Source organism: Mus musculus, chromosome 2, assembly GCF_000001635.26.
Source record: "Mus musculus strain C57BL/6J chromosome 2, GRCm38.p6 C57BL/6J".
NCBI classification, from domain to species: Eukaryota; Metazoa; Chordata; class Mammalia; order Rodentia; family Muridae; genus Mus; species Mus musculus.
This window is the reverse complement of record NC_000068.7, coordinates 119653385-119675814: the sequence shown is the minus strand read 5'-3', so window position 1 is coordinate 119675814 and position 22430 is coordinate 119653385. Positions and strand designations below refer to the sequence as shown.

General features: G+C 44.1%; 3 protein-coding genes across 5 annotated transcripts in view; 2 read left to right on the top strand and 1 right to left on the bottom strand.

Annotated features, from left to right (window-relative positions):
- Positions 1 to 747, bottom strand: part of Rtf1 (RTF1, Paf1/RNA polymerase II complex component) — a 60340-nt gene extending 59593 nt beyond the window's left edge. The window contains exon 1 of the mRNA NM_030112.2: positions 535 to 747. Coding sequence (NP_084388.2) covers positions 535 to 747 — 213 coding nt within the window. The remainder of the gene's footprint in view (positions 1 to 534) is intronic.
- An 8915-nt stretch (positions 748 to 9662) lies between these two features.
- Positions 9663 to 10699, top strand: H3f3c (H3 histone, family 3C). Its single transcript, NM_001370931.1, has one exon. The coding sequence runs from the start codon at positions 9779 to 9781 to the stop codon at positions 10187 to 10189; it is 411 nt and encodes a 136-aa protein (NP_001357860.1). The 5' UTR covers positions 9663 to 9778; the 3' UTR covers positions 10190 to 10699.
- Positions 10700 to 12975: 2276 nt separating this feature from the next.
- Ndufaf1 (NADH:ubiquinone oxidoreductase complex assembly factor 1) lies at positions 12976 to 20369 on the top strand. 3 transcript variants are annotated; one of them, XM_006500149.4, is made up of 5 exons: positions 12976 to 13222; positions 15156 to 15813; positions 17356 to 17541; positions 19373 to 19447; positions 20023 to 20369. In XM_006500149.4, exons 2-5 carry the CDS (start codon positions 15232 to 15234, stop codon positions 20170 to 20172), a joined length of 993 nt encoding a protein of 330 aa, XP_006500212.1. In that variant the 5' UTR covers positions 12976 to 13222; positions 15156 to 15231; the 3' UTR covers positions 20173 to 20369. The 3 variants fall into 3 exon arrangements, with proteins under 3 accessions (XP_006500212.1, NP_001343396.1, NP_081451.3); NM_001356467.1 differs by having other exon boundaries at positions 12981 to 13035; NM_027175.4 differs by having other exon boundaries at positions 12981 to 13206.
- The last annotated feature ends 2061 nt before the right edge of the window (positions 20370 to 22430 follow it).

Sequence of the window (22430 nt, the reverse complement as noted above, 5' to 3'; positions counted from 1 at the left end):
GTCTCCCCCCCACCCCAAGCACCACGAAAGCTCTTCGGGACATGTATGGGTGTCTCTCCTATGTCCACATGCCTGGTCTGAAAAACTTCACCTTCCAGAGTCCACACCTTCTAGACAAATTTTCCCTCCCACCGCCCCATGCTCACCCTTGCACCTCCTCCAAAATCTCTCAGCCATTGGGGTTGGCGGGCGATACTTCCTATCTCGCCCAGCCCGAATCTCCCTGCCTGCAGTCATGACGTCCCGATCCGGCCCAAGCAGACAGCGGCCCCCTTCAGTACCCCAAACCCCGAGGCCCATCAGCCCAATTCCCTGCCCCGCCTCCCGGCCCAAGGCGCCAAGTCCTCGGGGCTCTGTCTCCAGGCCTGGCCCGGGCTCCAAGGGCCTAAGATTCAGCGGGGAGACAGGAAGGGACTACAGTAGCGGGACGGACACCAGGCTGGCCGGGCGCTCGGGCCGGGCGACTCCCAGCTCCCGTGGCCAGGACTGAGCCCTCCCGCTCTGCCGGCCCGCGCCTCCGCGGCCTGCCCTCACCTGATCCAGGTTCTCGTCACTGCCGCTGTCTTCCGTATCCGAGTCGATCACGACACGGCCTTTCCGCTTCTTTACCATGGTGGTCCCCCGGCTTCCACGCCGGACGCCGCCCTGACTCCCCTCTTGCCCGCCTGCCAGTGGGACCGCCACTGCCGCCGCCGCCACCGCCGCCGCCACCGCCGCCGCTCGACCCACACAAAGGCGACCGCGCATGCGCGCTCCGCTCCGCCCCTAGCCCCGCCCCCCGCCTGGCGCACGCCGTTCGCCGGCGCCTGGCGCCCCGCCCCGCCCCACCTCCGACGCAGCGCGAGGGGCGGAGCCACGCGCCCGAGGGTTCCGGACCAACGCTCCCTGATCTAGCTGTCCGGAAGCTTCTGCAGTGTTGGAGTTGTAGGCTGCCCAGGAGTTCCCTACTTGAAGCGAATTTGAGCCTCCGGACCAGGGTCCACTCTGAGGAAACTCATCCATCTCCAGCCCTGGAATGCGGCCTCAGGGACCACCCGCATAGTCGACAGCCCCTGGAAATTGCTGAGAGCTTGGGTGGAGGAGCCAGAGTCCGCCTGCCTGGGCTGTTATTAGTGACAGCCTAAATGCGACCCAAAAACTAGGGAAGACTATTCCAGCGATAATCGGAGAACTCAGATTCATTGTAGGGAAGGACCAGGTGTCGGGGTGTGGGATGAGCAGAGAGGTGGCCCGGGAAGAAAGCAGTAATTTAATGAGCTATGCTAAGTAGTTTCAAACTCGCTTGAGTGTCCTGGGTCTTTGGTAAGGAACGACAGTGACTTCAACACTGGAAGAGAATGAGAATAGAGAAATAGATGGGTTCTGAATTATTTGCTAGTTGGGGCGCAGAGGAGGCAGAGGTTTCAGATTCTGATTTAGGAAGATGAGTGTGAGCTTTGTCAAGAAAATATGACAGAGGTTTGGAAGGGAAGAGGGCTGTATAGGAAATGTTTTATGTCGTTGAATTTGAAGTCATCTGACAAAAAGGTCAACGCTGGGAATGCATTTTTATATATTATTTATGTGCAGCAGGGTTTATATTAGGGAGTATTAACAGTTACAATTTGAAGTTGTTCTCAAGTCTTAGAACGCACTGGTTCACTCATTCTGATAGACAACTTTAGAATTCAAATCTTTCTCGACTAAGTTGATGAGGTCTTGCTTTCTTACTATCCCACTTTGACTCTCTAAGTTATTTTTCTCAGCTCAACTACAGTACACATCACATCCCTTGCCAGGTGTGGTAATTATAAACCCATATTTTTAGATACTTGGAAGGTTAAGACAGGAAGAACATAAGGAACACAAGTTCAAGGCCTGCCTAAGTCTGCATAATGAGTCCAAGGCTAAGACCCTGTCTTAGTCGATCAATCAATATATAAATAAATACCAGGCAATGGTGGCCCATGCCTTTAATCTCAGGACTTGAAAGGCAGAGGTGGGCAGATCTCTGCATTCCAGGCCAGCCTGTCTACAAATCAAGTTTCAGAACAGCAAGAGCTGTTGTACGTAGAAATCCTGTCTTGAAATGCAAGAGGAGGAAGAAGAAGGTGAAGGAGGAGGAGGAATAAGAAGAAATAAAGTATTGGATATAGCTCAGTAGTAGTGCTTACAAGCATATGTAAGGCTCTAGGTTTAATATTCATCATTAAAAGCAACAATAGCCGGGTAGTGGTGGCACATGCCTGTAATCCCAGCACTTGGGAGGCAAAGCCAGCTGGTCTACAGAGTGAGTTCCAAGACAGCCAGGGCTACACAGAGAAACCTTGTCTCAGAAAACCAAAGGAAAAAAAAAAAGCAATAACAAATGTTCATGCCTCAAAATAGTAACAGCCCCAGAAGAACTCATCAGTCTGAGGCAGAAGAATAACATATTAACAGTCGCTTAGACTACATAGCAAAACCCAGTCATTTGTGTGTAATGTGTGTATATATAATATATATGTATACCTAATATAATACCATCCATAGAGAGAAAACACTCTCTGCTATTAGCTACTTGAAGAGATGTTTAGAATTACATTGATGGAAACAAACTAAATAAGACCCAGGTACCATTTTACTCCAGAAGAGTTTTACCTAACAGAAAATACTAGACATCTGCTCCCCAGCAAATTCTCACATGAAGTCCATGGCCAAGATTATCTAAAAGGACCACAGAAACTCCTGAGTTTCTAGGCACCCTTAAGTCTGATGCCTCTGGTAAGGACCTTTTAAATGTATCATCTACCACAGGATTGTTGAAAAGAAAGCTATAATATATTCAATGAACTTTAAAGATTACCTTTGCGTAAAATCTGTTGATTATTAAACCATCTCCAGAGGATCCTCAAAGAATTCATGGACAAGTTACTCCTTATAAAAAACAACCAATGTCTACATTGGTGAAATAACTGTTCTCTCTCAATCCCTTCTTGAATGCTTTCCAAAATGCTTGTTGAAAGTTTCCAATCAGCAAAATGAGGATAATTGAGTGTGCTCCTCTGCCTCTCAGTCTTTGAGTTCTTAGAAATTTTAAATGAGTCACTACATAAAAGGGTATCCAGAGTACTTTCTGAAAAAGCCAACACTGTGTACATGTCACTTATAATTGTTGCACTTTGGGGATAGCCAGGCAAAGTGATGCAGACTGATAATCCTAGCACTTAGGAAGTGGAGGCAGAAAGATCAGGAGTTCCAGGTCAGCCTCAGCTATATAGTAACTTCAAGACCATCCTTGGCTAGATGAAACCCTATCTCAAAGAACAAACAACCTACTGGAAACCAAATAAGGACCAGCAGGATGACTCCTTGAGTAAAGGTGTTTGCCATGAAAACCTGATATGAATTTGATCCCTAGATCCCATCCAAAGTGGAAGAAGAGAATTGATTCCCAAAGTTGTTTTCTTAACTCCAAATAGGAGCTCTGGCACACATGTATACACACACACACACACACACACACACACACACACACACAATTTTAAATGAACACTTCAGGCATGGTGGCTTAGGGAGCAGGTAGACAATGAGTTTAAGGTAGCCTGATCTTCATACTGAGTACCAGAAACAAAGTGAAAAACTGTTTTTATTTAAGACTATTCCAGAGGTCAAAAGGAGTATGTGTGTGTGTGTGTGTGTGTGTGTGTGTGTGTCTGCTCGATGTAGCCAACTTCAGACGCACCAGTAGAGGGTGTCAGATCTCATTACAGGTGGTTGTGAGCCACCATGTGATTGCTGGGATTTGAACTCAGGACATTTCAGAAGAGCAGTCTTACTTGCTGAGCCATCTTGCCAGCCCCAACATTTAACTTCTTGTTCTCCTGCCTCTTCTACTTGAGCTTAGATTATAGGCTTGTCACCACTCCTGGTGAGGGCTTTGCTAGGAAAAGTACTGTATGACTGAGCTATATCCCAGCCCTGTTTTTACCATTGCATTTTTTTAATTGAAAATAAACAAGATGGTCATTTTTGTTTTGTTAAAAGGGTTTGGCATGGAAAACTCCACAACAATTACAATTTTTAAGGCCAGAGATAAAACAGATGAGATAAGGATTACAAGCTCAGAGAAATGTGTGTGGGAAGTTGATATTAATAGGCAACATAAAGAAGAAAACCCACCCAATGATTACACTCGAGAGTACCTAAAAGAAATACTAGAGTGCTATAGCTCATTCCAACACATTTCCTTATAGCTTGGGTAAGAATACAACTTTCAGGAATGAGTTCTCTCTTTCTACCATCAGAGGTCACAGGAATTAGGCTTGGGAACAGTTGCCTGTACTCACTGAGCCATTCTGCTGTCCTTTCCATGCTTAAAAAACCAGTGTAGTAGCAAATCTGCAAACAGCAGTATCCCCGGGAGGTTGATAAGTCTTATATTTCAGTAGAATATTCCCTAACAGCAGTCAGGAAGAAAGATGGGCTCAGGCTAATGTCTAACTCCAGTGTTAGACATTAGCAAAAACAGGTAAATCCAAGGGGTTCTTTGGCAAGTCAATTTTACCAAAATTACTGTGATAAGGTGGAGTGTGATACAAGACTCCTGACCTTGATCTCCAGAACCTGCACACTCCTGTGTGTATGCACACACTGCAAAGTAACTAGATACAATGTGTAAAATGGACTGAGTATATAGTTCAGTGCTAGTGTTCTTGCCTATCACGTACAAAAACAAACAAATGAAACAAAAAACATTCCTGATTTAAAGTTAGCAAAGTTGTGGCACAAACTGGGATATGCTATTTAGGATTAGCATTATTTTGCAGATGACAATCCCAGTGTAGTTGAGTCGTGAGTTGTAGAAAAGGGTTTTCATGAGAAAGTCCAGACCTGTACAATATAGGGCAACTGAGATTCTCTTTTCTCATCTCCTATGTGAGGCAGGATCTCATTGTGTAGCCCAAGTTGGCCTGAAATTCATGCTTTTATTCCTCCTCCAATCTCCTCAGTGATAGGATTACAAATATGGCTGCCATACAGGGATCTCAGACTGGTGCACCTGCTCTGATCCAACAAGTTCTTAAATCCCCAAACTCCTTTCACTTCTCACTGATTTGTTAGTGTTTGTTTTCATCCTTGTGGTCTAAGATGGAAATTTATCATTCATAAGTTATGGACAATAACATGAGACCAAAGAGAAGGGCAGAGAAGCCAGCCTCCTGCCCCCTGCTCTGGGGCTGGGGATTCAACCTGGAGAGGAAACTGTCTTTTAAGAAAAGCACTTGGGAGGCAGAGGCAGGCAGATTTCTGAGTTCTACAGCAGCCTGGTCTATATAGTAAGTTTCAAGATTCACTATAGAGGGCTATATAGAGAGACTCTGTCTCAATTTAAACAAACAAATTAAAATTTAAAAAAGCACAAAAATACAGAGAGAAGGAGACACTGAGAGACAGAAAGAAAATGTCTGTGTCCTGATATTGGTTTTTTTTGTGTGTGTGTGTGGTACTGGAATGTGAAACTAGGATCTCGTGCAAGTTAGGTAAGAACTGTACCACTAAGCTGTCTTCTGATTTTTCAGTGTGAAGACTGGGTGTAGTGATACATCACTGTAATCCTAGAGTGGGAAGATCACTGTGAGTTCAAGACCAGGCTGATTTATTTACCTAACAAGTTGTATGACAACTAGAGCCAGTGAGGCATTGTGATAGACCACAAAACAAAAACATCTCTGGGACAGGGTCTGTCTTAGTTAAGGTTTCATTGCTGTGAAGGGATACCATGAACAAAGCAACTTTTTTTTTTAGTTTAATGTATTTTAATAGGAAACTTACAGGAACAGCACACAAGACTGACAACATTAAAACATGTACTTGTATGTAGGACAATTCAGTTAGAAAAGTATAGTGAACAGATGGAATCTACTGTGTGATAAAAATGCTACAAACACCATTTAGTTGCTGTCAATAAGAAATTTACTTATTTTTTAAAAATCCAAATACTGGCATGTCCAGAAAATTTTAACAGGTTTATTTATAATTGTTATAATGTTGAACTGTTGAAATGTGTTCACTGAAACATTTTGCTTCCATTAATGCTTTACATCTTGCATTTATATTAAAAATTCACACACAAATGAACGTGGAGAAACTGCCAATACCTGATTCTGTCCCCTATGTTTCTACTTGCAAGCATATACTTTGATATCTTTGACCCCATGGAAAAAATATCTAACATTCAGAACTACTGATAACCGGAAAAGAGGGAAAAAATTTTTTTGAGAATGAAATGTTTCCCCTCATAGTGGACTCTTAAGCACGTTCTCCGCGTATGCGGCGTGCTAGCTGGATATCTTTTGGCATAATTGTTACACATTTGGCATGGATAGCACACAGATTGGTATCTTCAAAAAGGCCAACCACTTGCCTCCTGCAAAGCACCAATAGCTGCACTCTGGAAGCGCAGATCTGTTTTGAAGTCCTGAGCAATTTCTCACACCAGACGCTGAAAGGGAATCTTGCAAATCAGAAGTTCAGTGGACTTTGATAGCAAGTGCCAAGGTATCAGGCCTGTAACGATGAGGTTTCTTCACTCCTCCAGTAGAGGGCGCATTCTTCTGAGAGGCTTTTGTAGCCAGTTGTTTCCTGGGTGCGTTACCACCAGTGGATTTGCAAGCAGTCTGCTTTGTAAGAGCCATGGTATGGACACCTCCTTACTTACCCCCAACCCCCTTCTCCTTTGGCTGGAGCACAGCAAGCCAGAGGCGGCTCTGGTGTTAGAGAGCAGTGGCGGCATGGTGAAGGCTGCAAACACAAAACAACTCTTATAAATCAAAACTTTTAGGGCGGGCAGTGGTGGCACATGCCTTTAATCCCAGCACTTGGGAGGCAGAGGCAGGAGATTTCTGAATTCAAGGCCAGTCTCAGAGTGAGTTCCAGGACAGTCAGGGCTATACAGAAAAACCCTGCCTTGAAAAACCAAAACAAGGGGCTGGAGAGATGGCTCAGCAATAAAGAGCACTGACTGCTCTTCCGAAGATCGTGAGTTCAAATCCCAGCAACCACATGGTGGCTCACAACCACCTGTAATGAGATCTGACGCCCTCTTCTTGTGTGTCTGAAGACAGCTACAGTGTACCTAGATATAATAATAAATAAAACTTAAAAAAAAAAAACAACTAAAAAATGGCTCTGATTCCACAATCAGGCAGAGTTTGAGACTGGGAGGCCTCAAAGCCCTCCAACACAGTGACACACTCCCTTTAAGGCCATACCTCCTAATAGTGCCAATTCATATGTCCAAGCATTGAAACATATAAATGTATGGGGCCAAATGTATTCAAACCACCACAGAGTCCTTCTAGAGACAGAGTCTCTAAGGTGGACTGAAGCTTTCTCTTTAGTCCACTGTCTTAGTTAGGGTCTTACTGCTGTGAACAGACACCATGAACAAGGCAACTCTTATAGAACAACATTTAATTGGGGCTGGTTTACAGGTTCAGAGGTGCAGTCCATTATCATCAAGGTGGGAACATGGCAGCATTTAGGTATGGTGCAGGTGGAGCTGAGAGTTCTACATCTTCATCTGAAGGGTGCTAGCAGAATACTGGCTTCCAGGCAACTAGGATAAGGGTCTTAAAACCCACACCCACAGTGACACAGCTACTCCAACAAGGCCACACCTACTCCAACAGGGCCACACCTTCTAATAGTGCCACTCTCTGGACTGAGCATATACAAACCATCACATTATACTCACTGGCCCACATAGGCTTGTTTAAACATATGAGTCTTTGAGGACCATACCTAAATATAGTATAATGCAAAATACATTTAGTTCAACTTCAAAAGTCTCCATAATCTATAGCAATCTCAACAATGTTAAAAGTCCAAAGTCGCCAGGCATGGTGGCACATGCCTTTAATCCCAGCACTCGGGAGGCAGAAGCAGGTGGATTTCTGAGTTCAAGACCAGCCTGGTCTACAAAGTGAGTTCCAGGACAGCCAGAGCTATACAGAGAAACCCTGTCTCGAAAAACCATTTTAAAAGGTCCAAAGTCTCTTCTGAGATTCATACAATCACTCATCTGTAATCTCCAAAGCAAGACAGGAAGTCTTCAGCTTGGCAAAGTCCAAATTCTGCATCGTCTTCAGGTCTCCAACTCCTTTTCTTTTCTTTTTTCTTTCTTTTATATTTATTTATTTCATGTATATGAGTACACTGTTGCTGTCTTCGGACACACCAGGAGAGGGCATCCAATTCCCATTACAATGGTTATGAGCCACCATGTGGTTGCTGGAAATTGAACTCAGGACCTCTGAAAGAGCAATCAGTGCTCTTAACCACTGAGCCATCTCTCCACCCCCAACTCCTTTTTCATCTTTGGTAATTGCAACAAACTTCTTTCAGCTGGGTTGGTTCCACTCCCTGTCATCAACTTTCCTCAACAGGAAGTCCATGACTCTGGCATCTCAAATATCTTTGAGTCTCCAAAGCACCTTCAATGTTATAGCTTCTTTTTCAATGTCTGGGATCCACACATGATCTTCTGGGTTCCTTCAAAGGGCATCACTTCTCCAGCTCTGCCTCTGTAGCACTCTAAGCTCAGGTTGATTCACTCCACTGCCACTGCAGTTCTTGGTGATCACGGTACTGGAATCTCTAATACACTGGATCTTCTGCTGAAGATAGGCTTCACCAATAGCCTCTCATAGACTCTCTTCATGTTGCCAAGCCTCAAATCCTTTGCATGAACCCTTCAGTTCAGAACTGCAACTGAGGCTGCACCTTTACCATTGGCCTTTCATGGCCTCTCACAGTGCCAAGCCTCAGCTGCTATTTATGACCCCTTCATGTGTTCAAACCAGTATCACTTGGGTGACTCTTACACATTACCAATTACAGCTACAGCACAAGGTACATCCAGGGGTTCTCTATACAGCCCTGGCTATCCTGGAACTCATTCTGTAGTCCAGTCTGGCTTCGAACTCCAAAATCCGCCTGCGTCTGCCTCCCAAGTGCTGGGAGGAAAGGCATGCTCCACTACTGCCTGGCTGTTGGTCTTTTTTTTTTTTTTTTTTGGCCGGGGGGTTGGGGGTGTGTGTCAAGACAGGGTTTCTCTGTATAGCTCTGGCTGTCCTGGACTCACTTTGTAGACCAGGCTGGCCTCAAACTGAGAAATCCACCTACCACTGCCTCCCAAGTGCTGGGATTAAAGGTGTGTGCCACCATGCCTGGCATTGGGGAAGTTTTTATCTATCATAATAATTTTGTAAATGAAAGTAAATCATTGGTTTCCCCGGGTATAAAGTCATGTTAGTGTCCCCATCTCAAAGGATGGTTTCTTATTCATTACTCTTGCTTAAGATCTTGGTCTAGGCTACCAGGAACATGTAAATAAGACAAGGAATGAGAGAAAACAAAACAGATAGATTGTCATGGGAACTATGGCTCAATAATTTTTTTCCGATGAAGAGTTCCACAACCAGTTCCAGGAGGCCTCCCCTTTTGAGGTCAGTCACCTCAGTCTGTAGAACTTGTCACACAGATCCTACTGGAGGTGCTGTGGCATAAATGATCAATGTTTATTTGTTGACTCAAGTGACTTGTGTCTGGATTTTGTTGTGGTCAATATTTCTAGCAAGTGTTACTCCAGTTAGGACCTTGGGATTTGGTATAAGGATATCTTTAAGAAGAGCATTTCAGAATTGTGTTCGCAGCCTTCGCCGCGCCGCCGCCGCTCTCCAACGCCAGCGCCGCCTCTCCCTTGCCGAGCTCCAGCCGAAGGAGAAGGGGGGGTAAGTAAGGAGGTGTCCATACCATGGCTCTTACAAAGCAGACTGCCCGCAAATCCACCGGTGGTAAAGCACCCAGGAAACAACTGGCTACAAAAGCCACTCGCAAGAGTGCGCCCTCTACTGGAGGGGTGAAGAAACCTCATCGTTACAGGCCTGGCACTGTGGCACTCCGTGAAATCAGACGCTATCAGAAGTCCACTGAACTTCTGATCCGCAAGCTCCCCTTTCAGCGTCTGGTGCGAGAAATTGCTCAGGACTTCAAAACAGATCTGCGCTTCCAGAGTGCAGCTATTGGTGCTTTGCAGGAGGCAAGTGAGGCCTATCTGGTTGGCCTTTTTGAAGATACCAATCTGTGTGCTATCCATGCCAAACGTGTAACAATTATGCCAAAAGATATCCAGCTAGCACGCCGCATACGCGGAGAACGTGCTTAAGAGTCCACTATGAGGGGAAACATTTCATTCTCAAAAAAATTTTTTTCCTCTTCTTCCTGTTATCAGTAGTTCTGAATATTAGATATTTTTTCCATGGGGTCAAAGGTACCTAAGTATATGATTGCGAGTGGAAACATAGGGGACAGAATCAGGTATTGGCGTTTCTCCATGTTCATTTGTGTGTGAATTTTTAATATAAATGCAAGATGTAAAGCATTAATGGAAGCAAAATGTTTCAGTGAACACATTTCAAGAGTTCAACTTTATAACAATTATAAATAAACCTGTTAAAATTTTCTGGACAATGCCAGCATTTGGATTTTTTAAAAATAAGTAAATTTCTTATTGACAGCAACTAAATGGTGTTTGTAGCATTTTTATCACACAGTAGATTCCATCCATTCACTATACTTTTCTAACTGAGTTGTCCTACATACAAGTACATGTTTTTAATGTTGTCAGTCTTGTGTGCTGTTCCTGTAAGTTTGCTATTAAAATACATTAAACTATTAAAAAAAGAAGAAGAAGAGCATTTCAAGCTGGGCATGGTGACACACGCCATTAATCCCAGCACTCAGGAGGCAGAGGCAGGTGGAATTCTGAGTTCAAGGCCAGCCTGGTCTACAAAGTGAGTCCCAGGACAGCCAGAGCTATACAGAGAAATCCTGTCTCAAAACAAAACAAAACAAAACAAAACAAAAAAAAAAACAAAAAAAAACAACAAAAAAAAAACAAACCAAAAAAAAAAACCCTAAGTATTTCAAGCTAACTTGTAATCTTGTATAGATTATAGCATGTAATCTATAAAAGACTTCAGTGGTCAGCTAACTTTCATGAAGCACAGCAGGCAAACAAATGGAGAAACTTCTGAGACATGGGTCTCCTTGAGGATAAGCGAAGCGTACCTCTGTACTCAGAGCCATTAGGACTGCTGCGGCAGGGGGAGGTACTCTACCATCAATCCTTATAACCTGAGTTCAAGCTTTTGAACACACTCTATGATTCCCCTAAGCAATCAATCCTAAAAATTAAAATACAATGATATTAGGTTTTTAAAATTTCTGGGTCACAACTTGTGCCCTGAGACATGTCCAGCCACCCATCCTCAATAAGCCATATTCCTTCCTAGAGTTGGCAGGCTCCTTTCACACAGGTTACAGCAGGGGAAAAGCAAGCCCAAGACATAGGCTACTTAACCATGTCTCCTTGACGCCTACCACCGAAGGAATAGCAGAGTTGCATCTCCCTGTCTCTGTAGTACCTAACTGAGTTAAGGTTAGGTTCTCTAAACCATTGAGTTCTCTCTCCACTGCAATGGTCACAGTTCCTCTATTTAGCAATAATATGATAACATTGTTCAACAAACAAAGCCGAACAACAAAACCAATCCTGAACAGAAACTGCACCAATGATTGAAAAGAACCCCAAATTGCTCAAAAGAGTCCAAAGATAAACAGGAAAGCAAAACCCGATGCATACGGATGAGAGAAACGTACTAAAGGTCCTATTTTTCTCAAGAATCCACAACAAAGCCCCAAGTTGATTTTCTGCTTCACCAAGTAGAGGTAAAAAGCAGCTGATGAGGGTTCGAAAGATGGGTCCGTGATTAAGAACACTTTCAGGGTTTGGTTCTCCGCATTCACATGGTGCCTACAATTTTAAGTTCATAGGTTCTGATACCTTCAGGCCCCCGAGGGAACAAAGTACACATGTTGCACTTACATATGTGCAGGAACCAGCCTAACAAAAATAAAGATACTCTAAAGAGACATTTTGTGTCTCTCAATCTATCAGATTATTTCAATAACGAACCTCAAAGAAATGGGAGCTTCCCAAGGAATCTTAAGTAGGAAAAGGAAAAAGCAAAAACCAACCAACCAACCAACCCCCCAAATTGTCTCTGGGAAACAGATTTTCACAGTTCTTATAAGAAAAATTAGGCGAAGAGACAGACTCAAAAGGCTGAGACTGTTTTATTGGAAGAGTGAGGGGCCTCAACCTTTCTATGGGATGAAAGTTGAACGTGATTAGAGGGACTGTGGTGCTCCCCCCCGCCCTCTCTCTCACACACACACATACACACACACACACACACCTTTATACCTATATACCTATACTTAGATAGCTACCAGGAAATTATGGCCTGGAACTCCCAGAGATACAAATACCCCTGCTTCCCCAGAGCTGGAATAAAGGTATGGACTACCATGTCAGGCTTACTTTTACTTCTTAATTTGGCTCTTTTAACTGGCCTACTGAGGATGGGTGATTGGGGCTGACTTGGGACACAGGTTGTGAACCCCAAGTTGGAAAACATTTTAATCGAAGTGTGCACAAGCTCTGTTGTGTGGATTACATAGGGGCACGACTGAGGAAAGCCAGGATTGATAGCTATCTAGGTGTACAGTGGCTCTCCAAAGGCAGTTAAGTGGCTTTCTAAAGTCACGCAGCAGACAGTTCTCAAGGGACTACAGGGAAGAAGAGGCCCAAGCGGCCAGGCATCTAGAAGTGAAGAGGCGATAGCAGTGCAGAGATCCTGTTTAAAAGAGGATTGGTATTTACATACGGGGGCGGGGTACAAGAAGCTGAGCGAAGAGCTGGCTCACAAATGACAGGACATTTCAGAAAGCGACCCCGCTGGGGAATTTTGAGGACCTGAAGCCTCCGGTTGTCTTACGCTTTAGGATACTTTCCGTTACTCTTGAACTATCTGAAGCTCTTGTTTACTGTACACCTAGTTTGATGTCGGACAGGAAAAGTAGCGGGACCACAACCGGAAGCGTGGCGAACCGGGCGAGAAAAGTAGAAGGACTATTCGGGGGAAGCCGAATGTGGGGTCTGAGAAGGTGAGCGGAACCTTCTCATAGGTGGGAACTGCAGGGACGAGGAGGTCGGGAAGAGTCCTGGCGGGTGAGGTGAGGGTCGAGGGGCTGCCACTCCTCGGGAGCGCCTAGCTTCAGGAGGCTGGGACGTGACCAACCCCGCGCCTGCCGAGAGGTGAACGCCTGGTCTTCAGAGTGAGTTTGGTCTCTGGTGTGTGACCTCGAATAATTATTTAATTGTGGAATCTCCTTTTTTTTAGTCTTTGTAATTGGAATAATACTAGAAGTACCTGTCTCAGGGTCAGGATTATCGTGAGAAGTCAGTAAAAACACACGGAGAATAGTTGCTGGCACATGGGAAGCCCTAGGTTGAACAGTCGTTTCTGTACTCAGTAGTACAGTCATACTGCTAGGAGCGGTGTGAATATCTTATTAAAAACTCACAGTTAGCTTCGGACCGACGTCACCCGGTTACTGAGTTTGACCGAGTTTCTTGTAAGAAATTATTAAACAAAACACGAAGTTGTAGTATTGTTAGAAAAGTAATAAGACGTCTGAATGTTTGGAAAACAGGGTTAAATAATGTTATTTATAATCCCACCATTTTACCTTCTTACTTATTTAAGTCCTTTTCCTTATCAAAATTTTTTGTCTTTTTATAATTTTGCTTTCTTTTTTTTCTTCGAAAAGGGGTCACATAATGTCCACCTTACCCTTGAACTTTCTACATTTCAGAAGATGACCTTAAATTCCTGATCCTTGTTTCCCTACTTCCCAAGTGCTGGGTTTTGTAGGGTGCACCCAAATCTTACCGGGACTTTGATATTTAAAAAGTGTTCTCCATGAGCTGATGGGCCATCACCTGGGAGTCGAGGCAGGAGGATCAGGAGTTCAAGACCAACCTGTGTCAAATGGGACCCTTATCAAAAAGAAGAAAAAGTACAGCATATATTTGGGCATGGTAACAAATGTCTGTAATCTTAACACTTAGGTTGAGGAAGGAGACTTTGATTCAAGGCCTGTGTCTACTTTATTAGAAGCCCATTTTATCAAAACTGCCAGATGATTTAAAGGGACTATAAAGTTTAAGAAGCCCCTTGTTAGAGGGAATTATATAGGCATGTAAACCCTCACGCTTGTGACAGAGATAAAGGATTATGAAGCTGTTGGTTCAACAAATAATAAGTTTTCAGGATACTGAGCTTCATACTGGGACCTGGACGTACAACATTGAATAGTCAACCATTAAGATACTTTCAGTGGGGGGGTGGGGGGGCTGGAGAGATGGCTCAGCGGGTAAAATATATGATAAATATATTTTATGGTAAAATAAATAATTTTTAAAAACACAAGGAAAATCTGCTTTAAAGTTGACACAGCCTCTCAAGGTAGCTTGTGGCACACGTGAATTATTTGGGGTCGATCATCAGCTCTGTGAAGCTAAGGCTGCATTTCTCATCATGGCAGTTTTGTTTAGTGACAGGTCTCTTGTAGGCCAAGTGGCCTTGAACTCGCTATGTAGCTGAAGATGACTTTAAACTCCTGATTGTCCTGCCTTTGTCTTCCAAGTGCTAGGGTTACAGGCATGTGTCACCAAATTTCACTATATTGGTACTTTTCTTTTTTGGTTTTTCTTTTTTCTTTTTTTTTAATATTTATTATTTATTATATGTAAGTACACGGTAGCTGTCTTCAGATACTCCAGAAGAGGTGTCAGATCTCGTTACAGATGGTTGTGAGCCACCGTGTGATTGCTGGGATTTGAACTCCGGACCTTCAGAAGAGCAGTTGGGTGCTCTTATCCACTGAGCCATCTCACCAGCCCTCTTTTTTGGTTTTTCAAGGCAGGGTTTCTCTGTGTAGCCCTGGCTGTCCTGGAACTCACTCTGTAGACCAGGCTGGCCTCGAACTCAGAAATCTGCCTGCCTCTGCCTCCCAAGTGCTGGGATTAAAGGCCTGAGCCACCACTGCCCGGCTTTACCTTTTTTTTTTTTTTTTGCAATTAATACTCTGCTTCTGATAAAGCCACTGTTGAGTAAATTGGGGAAAAATATGAATGTCATAATTCATGGTCTATGTTGAGTTTGAACTTGTAATATATTTATTCATTGCTCTGCTGATAATTGGTGTTTCTTTTGTTATAGGTGGAATTGGGCTTATTGTTGAAGCTTGTTTTCTCAGCCCGGGCAAATTTTTACATTTTAATACTTTTTTCTTACGATGGCAATGTCTTCCATTCACAAATTACTGACTGGCATTTACATTCATAAAAATTTCCTGAGGCCAAGGGCTGCATTACCTCCATTTGTGGGTAGTCACTGTGTAGACTATTCTTCCAGTAGTCTTCAGAAAAAAGTGACTTCTGTTGACAGAGCCTCCCAGCAGGGAAAGACTGAAGAGGGCTTACAAGGACATGACCACAAAGAAGTTGCTTTGGATGCACCTTCTCCTGACAGGACACCTGAAGTTAGTTTTGATAAAGCAATTAGAGATGAAGCAATAGAACATTTTAGACGTTTGAAGGATGAAATTGTGGCTCATTTGAGAGGCCCAGACGGCCGCCCATTACAAGAGGTCATAATGGAACAAGCCAGGGTTGTCTGGCAGTTTCGTGAAAAAGAAGATTTGGATAAGTGGATAGTGACTTCTGATAAGACAATTGGAGGTAGAAGTGAAATATTCTTGAAAATGAGCAAGAACAACCGAAGTGCCCTGCTTTATGGAACTCTGAGCTCTGAGCCTCCTCAGGATGGGGACAGTAGACAAAGTGGATACTGTGCCATGATCTCCAGGATTCCACGGGTAGGTGTGGCCTGTTCTCAGTGACTTTGATTGTAGCGGGAGCTGTAACTGACACTTGCTCTTCTGTAAGTGAACACATCTGTTTTGCCTTATAAGGAGGTATGTAACTGCTTGGCCTTAGTGTAAAAGGGGGCATTACTTTGGGTTTGAGAAGAGTGGTGCATCTGAGAATCCAGAGAAGATGGACTTTGAAAGGTATCCCGGGAGATTGGCATCTCCAGCTTGGACTAGAGTCACCTTGTAGCCTTTATTCTTGGTTTTAAGGCAGGGTCTCTCATGCAGCTCAGGCTGGCCTTGAGCTAACTATAGCTGAGGATGACCTTGAACTCCTGATGCTACAGGGGTGTGCCACCACATCTGGTACTTATATTCATAGTTGACATTATTTTGCTGTGGGTTGCAGAGATGGTCCAGTGAGTAACGTCTCTGCCATTTAAGCTTGAGGGCCCGAGCTTGGGTCTCCAGTACATAGGTAGGAATCTGCGTGTGGCACTGTGCACCTAGGAGTAACAGTTGCACATGTATGTCTAATGGCTGTGTAACACATCTGTTGTTACTTCTCTGCATCTGTGATGTGTGTACTATGCATACACACAACTGTTCTCAACTCTAGTACCACGTGGCTCACTCTAGCCTTTCATCTCTCGTCTCTAACTCCCCTCTCTAACAGTGAGAAATCTCTATCCACTTTCCAACGCTAGGAATATATTATGCAGGTTTGGAATTTTTGTAGTTGTTTTCCCCAAATTAGTCTTGAACTCCTGGGCTTAAGTGTCCCCCTACCCCCGTTGCCCACCACCTTATACAAGTTTTCACCACCTCACTTGATGTTTATTCTGCATTGGGGATCAAACCCAGAGCCTTCAGTCCTTGGATTAAGGTGTGTGCTGAGAACACAGTGTTTAAATGTGTGGTTTCTTTTGTTTTAAGTCGTGAGGTTTCTGGCTAGAGTACAGGTAGATGCAGCCACACCTAGGCTTGTCTGTGGGAGCTGGGATCTGAACTCCGGTCCATATGCTTACTAAGAAGCACTGATCCATCTCGTCAGCCTCATGATTTACAAAACTTGAGCTTGATTTTTGATGGGGTAAGACATTTGTCATAAAATAGACCACCCAGAAGCCATTGTTCCTTAATCAGGGAGGAAAAGTACACTTATTTCTATATGTTAAGTGCGGATGAGTGGCTATTATACAGAAACACTGTCCTAGCTTAATCATGCCTTGAGCATTACCTTAGGAACGCATGTCAGTGTGTTTGTACTAGAATAATGATGGGCAGGTTTACCTTGCAAAATATACATAGAATGCCATATTGGCTTGGCAAGATGGCTCAGTGGGTAAGGTACTACTGCTAAATCGGAAGATGCTAGTTCTATCTTTGGAACCCACAAGGAAAAAGGAAAGACTGACTAACAAAAGTTGTCCTCTGGCACCCATATGTGCTCCTCCCCCAACCTTAAACAACCCTGCTGACTTGGTGATGGCTTAAGTTTTCTCACAGTGCGGAATGAACTGAACAGCCTGCTTTGCTGTACCTCAGGGTGCTTTTGAGAGGAAGCTGTCTTATGATTGGTCCCAGTTCAATACTCTGTATCTCCGAGTTCGTGGGGATGGACGGCCTTGGATGGTAAATATCAGGCAAGACACGGAGTTTATCCAGAGAAAAAATCAGATGTACAGTTACTTCATGTTCACCCGTGGGGGACCCTACTGGCAGGAAGTCAAGGTAAAATTTCAATTCTTCACTGTTAGGAAAATGGGATCTATTGAAATTATGGTTACATTGTAGTTTTCTTTTTCATACTAGTAATTCTTACATAAAATAGAAGCAGAATGAGTAGAAGTAAGAGGACCTTGGTGGAAGATTTAAAAGACAAATGACTTTTTTTTTTCATTAATAAAAAGAGCCAGGCATGGTAGGACATGCCTTTAATCCCAGCACTCAAGAGGAAAAGGCAGGCAGATCTCTGAGTTTGAGGCCAGCCTGGTCTATATAGCAAGTTCTAAGACAGTCAGGGTATAGAGAAAGAGCCTAATTGAACAATCATAATTTATGTATATATGTGTCCTAGTTTGGATTACTGTTGCTGTAGTGAAATGCCAGGACCAAAAGCAGGTTGGGAGGAAAAGGTTTATTTCACTCACAGTTCCTTACAACATTCATCATCAAAAGCAGTGAGGACAGGAACTCAAGCAGGGCAGGAACCTGGAGGCAGGAGCTGATGCAGAGGCCGTGGAGGGCGCTGCTTACTGGCTGTGTCTCATGGCTTGCTCAGCCTGCTGGCTTATAGAACCCAGGACCCCCAGCCCAGGGATGGCCCCACCCACAGTGGCCTGGGCCCTGCCCCATGCTCCACAGGCTTGCCTACAGCCTGATCTTGGGGGGGTAGTTTCCTAGTTGCTGTTCCCTCCCCTCTGGTGACTGTAAGTTGAGGCAAGTTGGCATAAAACTATCCAACACAGTATGTTAGCTCAGTTGCCAATACATTTGTATGTGAGTGAGGAGGGGTGTGTGAATGTTTGGCAGACGCTCTACCACTGAGCTATGTTCCTGTCTCAGTAAAAAAACCAGTCTTCAGAGTTGGCTTTTTTCTGTGGTACAAGTAGCCAGCATCCTCCCGCCGTCACTCCATACAAGGGTTGGAGCCAGGCTGAAGCCCTTGCTTGCCAAGAGAACACTTCACAGCCCAGCCCAGAGCTTTATTTTTTATTTTCAGGTAAGGTATCACTAAGTTGCCTGTGCAGGCCTTGAACTGTCTTCTTCTATTAACTTACCTTTTTTTTTTTTTTTTTTTTTTTTTTTTTTTTTTTTTGGTTTTTCTAGACAGGGTTTCTCTGTGTAGTCTTGCCTGTCCTGGAACTCACTCTGTAGACCAGGCTGGCCTCGAACTCAGAAATCCACCTGTCTCTGCCTCCTGAGTGCTGGGATTAAAGGTGTGCGCCACCACGCCTGGCTTTCTATTAACTTTCAAGTAGCAGGAATTCACAGGCCTGATGTGTGTGTGTGTGTGTGTGTGTGCACTCCCGCACACACTCCTATTGCATGTCTTTGGTCTAAGGAAAAGTAGTAAAGTGCTTCTAAATTTACAGTAAAAACAAAACATCTCAGAAAATTGCAGTTTTAATCCAAAGAGCCAGCCATTTCCCATACATGAATTTTTCTACTTCCTAACTTACCTACTTACTGAAATGTGGTCTTGTTATGTTACTCATGCTAGTCTTTTTGTTTGTTTGTTTTTTGTTTTTCAAGACAGGGTTTCTCTGTGTAGCCCTGGCTGTCCTGGAACTCACTCTGTAGACCAGGCTGGCCTCGAACTCAGAGATCCACCTGTGCTGGGATTAAAGGCGTGCGCCACCACGCCCACCTTCATGCTAGTCTTGAGCCAGTGAATTTAGGTAATCCTTCTGCCTTAGTCTCCTAAGTAGATGGGATGATAGCTTTTAGCATATGTAAAATATTTAGATATAGAAACAAAATATTCTTTTGTCATCATGGCTCCAACAGATGACTCGTGTTCATGTTCCAGCTCTGAAATAACTGCTCTCTTTTTTTCCAGATTCCTTTCTCCAAATTTTTCTTTTCAAATCAAGGAAGGGTACGAGATGTCCAAGGCCCACTCGTATTGGACAAGGTGATGTCACCACTCATAATGAGGCCTTCCTTAGTGAACTGCAGTTGTTGTGAGCTCCAGCTCAGCCTGTTTTGTAAGGATGGCAGATGACGGATTAAAATTCCTGCCCAGGCTCCTCTGTTAGGACAGAAGCCGACTTGGACCTCCTTCCTGGGGGATGTTAGTGTGATTTTGTTTAGAGTATGCTTCATTTTATTTTAGCTTTCTGTAAGAGCTCAGAACTTCCAGGAGACGCCATGGAGAGGCCCTGCTCTATTACTGTCTTAGGTGGACTGCTGGAAAGGGGTGGGGAGAAGTTTTGCTGGGATACCCCTGTAAGTGCCAGCACCTGAGGGGTGACAGAGGAGGATCAGCAGCTGAAGGCCAGCTGTGGCTTAGACCAAAAGCTCAGGGGCCTGTCTAGAAGAAAGGAAATAAAAAGCAGTCTTGTATCTGTACTTCTTATAGTTTAGTATGGCAAACGAAAAGTGTACCATGCTGAGGGCTGGCGGTGGGAAGACCCCATAGTGATTTAGGAAGGACATCCCTGCATCAGTACATGAGATTCTAATCCATCTCTCTTATTTTATATTTAGATCTCTTCTATAGGATTCACTCTGTCTGATAAGGTGGATGGACCATTCTTCCTGGAAATAGATTTCATTGGTGTGTTTACTGATCCAGCCCATACAGAAGAATTTGCTTATGAGAATTCTCCCGTTCTTAACCCAAGACTCTTCAGATAGAGAACTGGGGACGTCAGTAGAGTAGTGGTCACAAAGCAGACAGAGCCTTTCTGTCTACCCGACCCCTTTCGTAGTACTTACTTAAGACGGTAAGTACAGCATGGCCTCTCAGTGGAAGTTCTTCTGAGTGCTTACATAAAGATGAATCAAAGGAAGTGTACTGAAAACAAAAATAAAGCCTTTCTGCCTACCACCTACCCTCAGCCTTTTTCTGCTGTGCTGGAAACTGAAATTGAATGCAGAGCCTCATGTATGTGAGGCAGACATGAGCTAGGCTTCTGTCCCCGAGTGAGCCTTTGTTTAATGTGTTATTTTTTTTTATTCCTTAACATTAAATGTTGTTGCTAAGAGAGCAGGTTCTTGGGACTCAGCATGAAACCAGGGCGTTAGCTAATACAGGCACAATGTAAGGAATACATTTGCTGGGAAAATTCCTATAGGAGATTGTCCTATGTAAGGAGACAGTTTTCAAATAAGGCTCTGGTACAACTCTGGTTGGTCTTCTACCACGCTGTCCTTTGGTTTCCTAATTGACCTTTGAGAAAAGGAGTCTGCTAAACAATGTGAAGATTAAAGTCATTGGGAAATTGCTTGCCTTCTGTCTTAGTTAGGGTTTTACTGCTGTGAACAGACACCATGACCAAGGCAAGTCTTATAAAAAACAACATTTAATTGGGGCTGGCTTACATGTTCAGAGGTTCAGTCCATTATCATCAAGGTGGGAGCATGGCAGTATCCAGGCAGGCATGGTGCAGGAGGAGCTGAGAGTTCTATGTCTTCATCCAAAGGCTGCTAGTGGAAGACTGAATTCCAGGCAACTAGGGTGAGGATCTTATACCCACACCCACAGTGACACACCCATTCCAACCAGGTCACACCTATTCCAACAAGGCCACACCTTCAGATGGTGCCACTCTCTGGTCCAAGGATATACAAACTATCACACCTTCCAAAGACATGAGATTAGTAATTCTAACTTTCAGGGGCTTACATAACTGTTGCTGATAGGAGGGATAGGAGAGATAGGCTATGGTTGCTAAAGAGCCCCATTCATTTAAAAATGTCATAGAGGGAGCCGCAGAGATGGCTTAGCAAGTAAGAGTGCTGACTGCTCTGGGAGAGTACCCAGGTTCTCTTCCCAGCACCCATATGGCAGCCCAGAGCAATTTAGATTGATTTCCAGGGTTCTAAAGCCCTCCTTTGGCCCCCAACGGTACCAGTCTCACACGTGCACAGGTATACACCCATATATAGTAAATGAAAACATTTGAAGGCTTATTTCTATTGTATGTGTACTGGTGCTTGCCTGCCTGTATTGTCTGTGCACCATGTGTATGCAGTTCCTCATGAACTTGAGAAGAGGGCGTTGGATTCCCAGAAACCGGAGTTACAGACTCCTGTGAGCCAGAGCACCCTAGTGCCAAGGACCAGCCTCAGCTTGGAGACCAACCTCAGCAAGGGGTGTTTGGGAGCAGCAAAAGTAACAGCTCGAAGTCAGTCCTGGGGTTCAAGCTGACAGCCTTGTGTTCTGCTCAAGGAGCTCCAGAGAGCTCAAGATAGCTCAGCTCTTGTAGACCAAAGCCCAGTCTTTTAGTCTTTTATTTACATATCAATTCAATTGTCCTCTTATGGATTCCAAGGGCCCCTGTATACACATACATACACTCACACACATAATTAAATACACATAATTAAAAATTAAACTTTTTGTTTTGTTTTTCGAGACAGGGTTTTTTTGTATTGCCCTGGCTGTCCTGCAACTCACTTTGTAAACCAGGCTGGCTCCAAACTCAAATCCACCTGCCTCTGCCTCTTGAATGCTGGGAATAAAGGCGTGTGCTACCACTACCAGGCTTAAACATTACTTTAATAAAGGTAGGGGTGGGGGTTTAAAACCAGGCCTGGAGGTAGGTCTACAATCCCAAATGCTTGTGGGAATTGGACGTTTAACCAATTCAAGCTCAGCCTGAGTTAAGGCCAGCCTGGGCCTCTTGAGGAGACCCTGTCTCCAAATGGGGCAATAGAGGGCTTGGGGTGTGGTTGAGTAGTACAGAGCTTGTTGAGTGTGAACAGCCCTGCGCCTATTCTCCAAAGGTACAAAATTACCTTTGGAAAGAGTAGTTGCACCATTAATTACATTACCAGTGCCCATACTCTCACCAGTATGTGTTGTGTATGTGAATGTGGTGTAGGTATGCATATGTCATGACATGCATGTGGAGCTCAGATGGTTTGGTTTGGTTCTTGGTTTTTTTGAG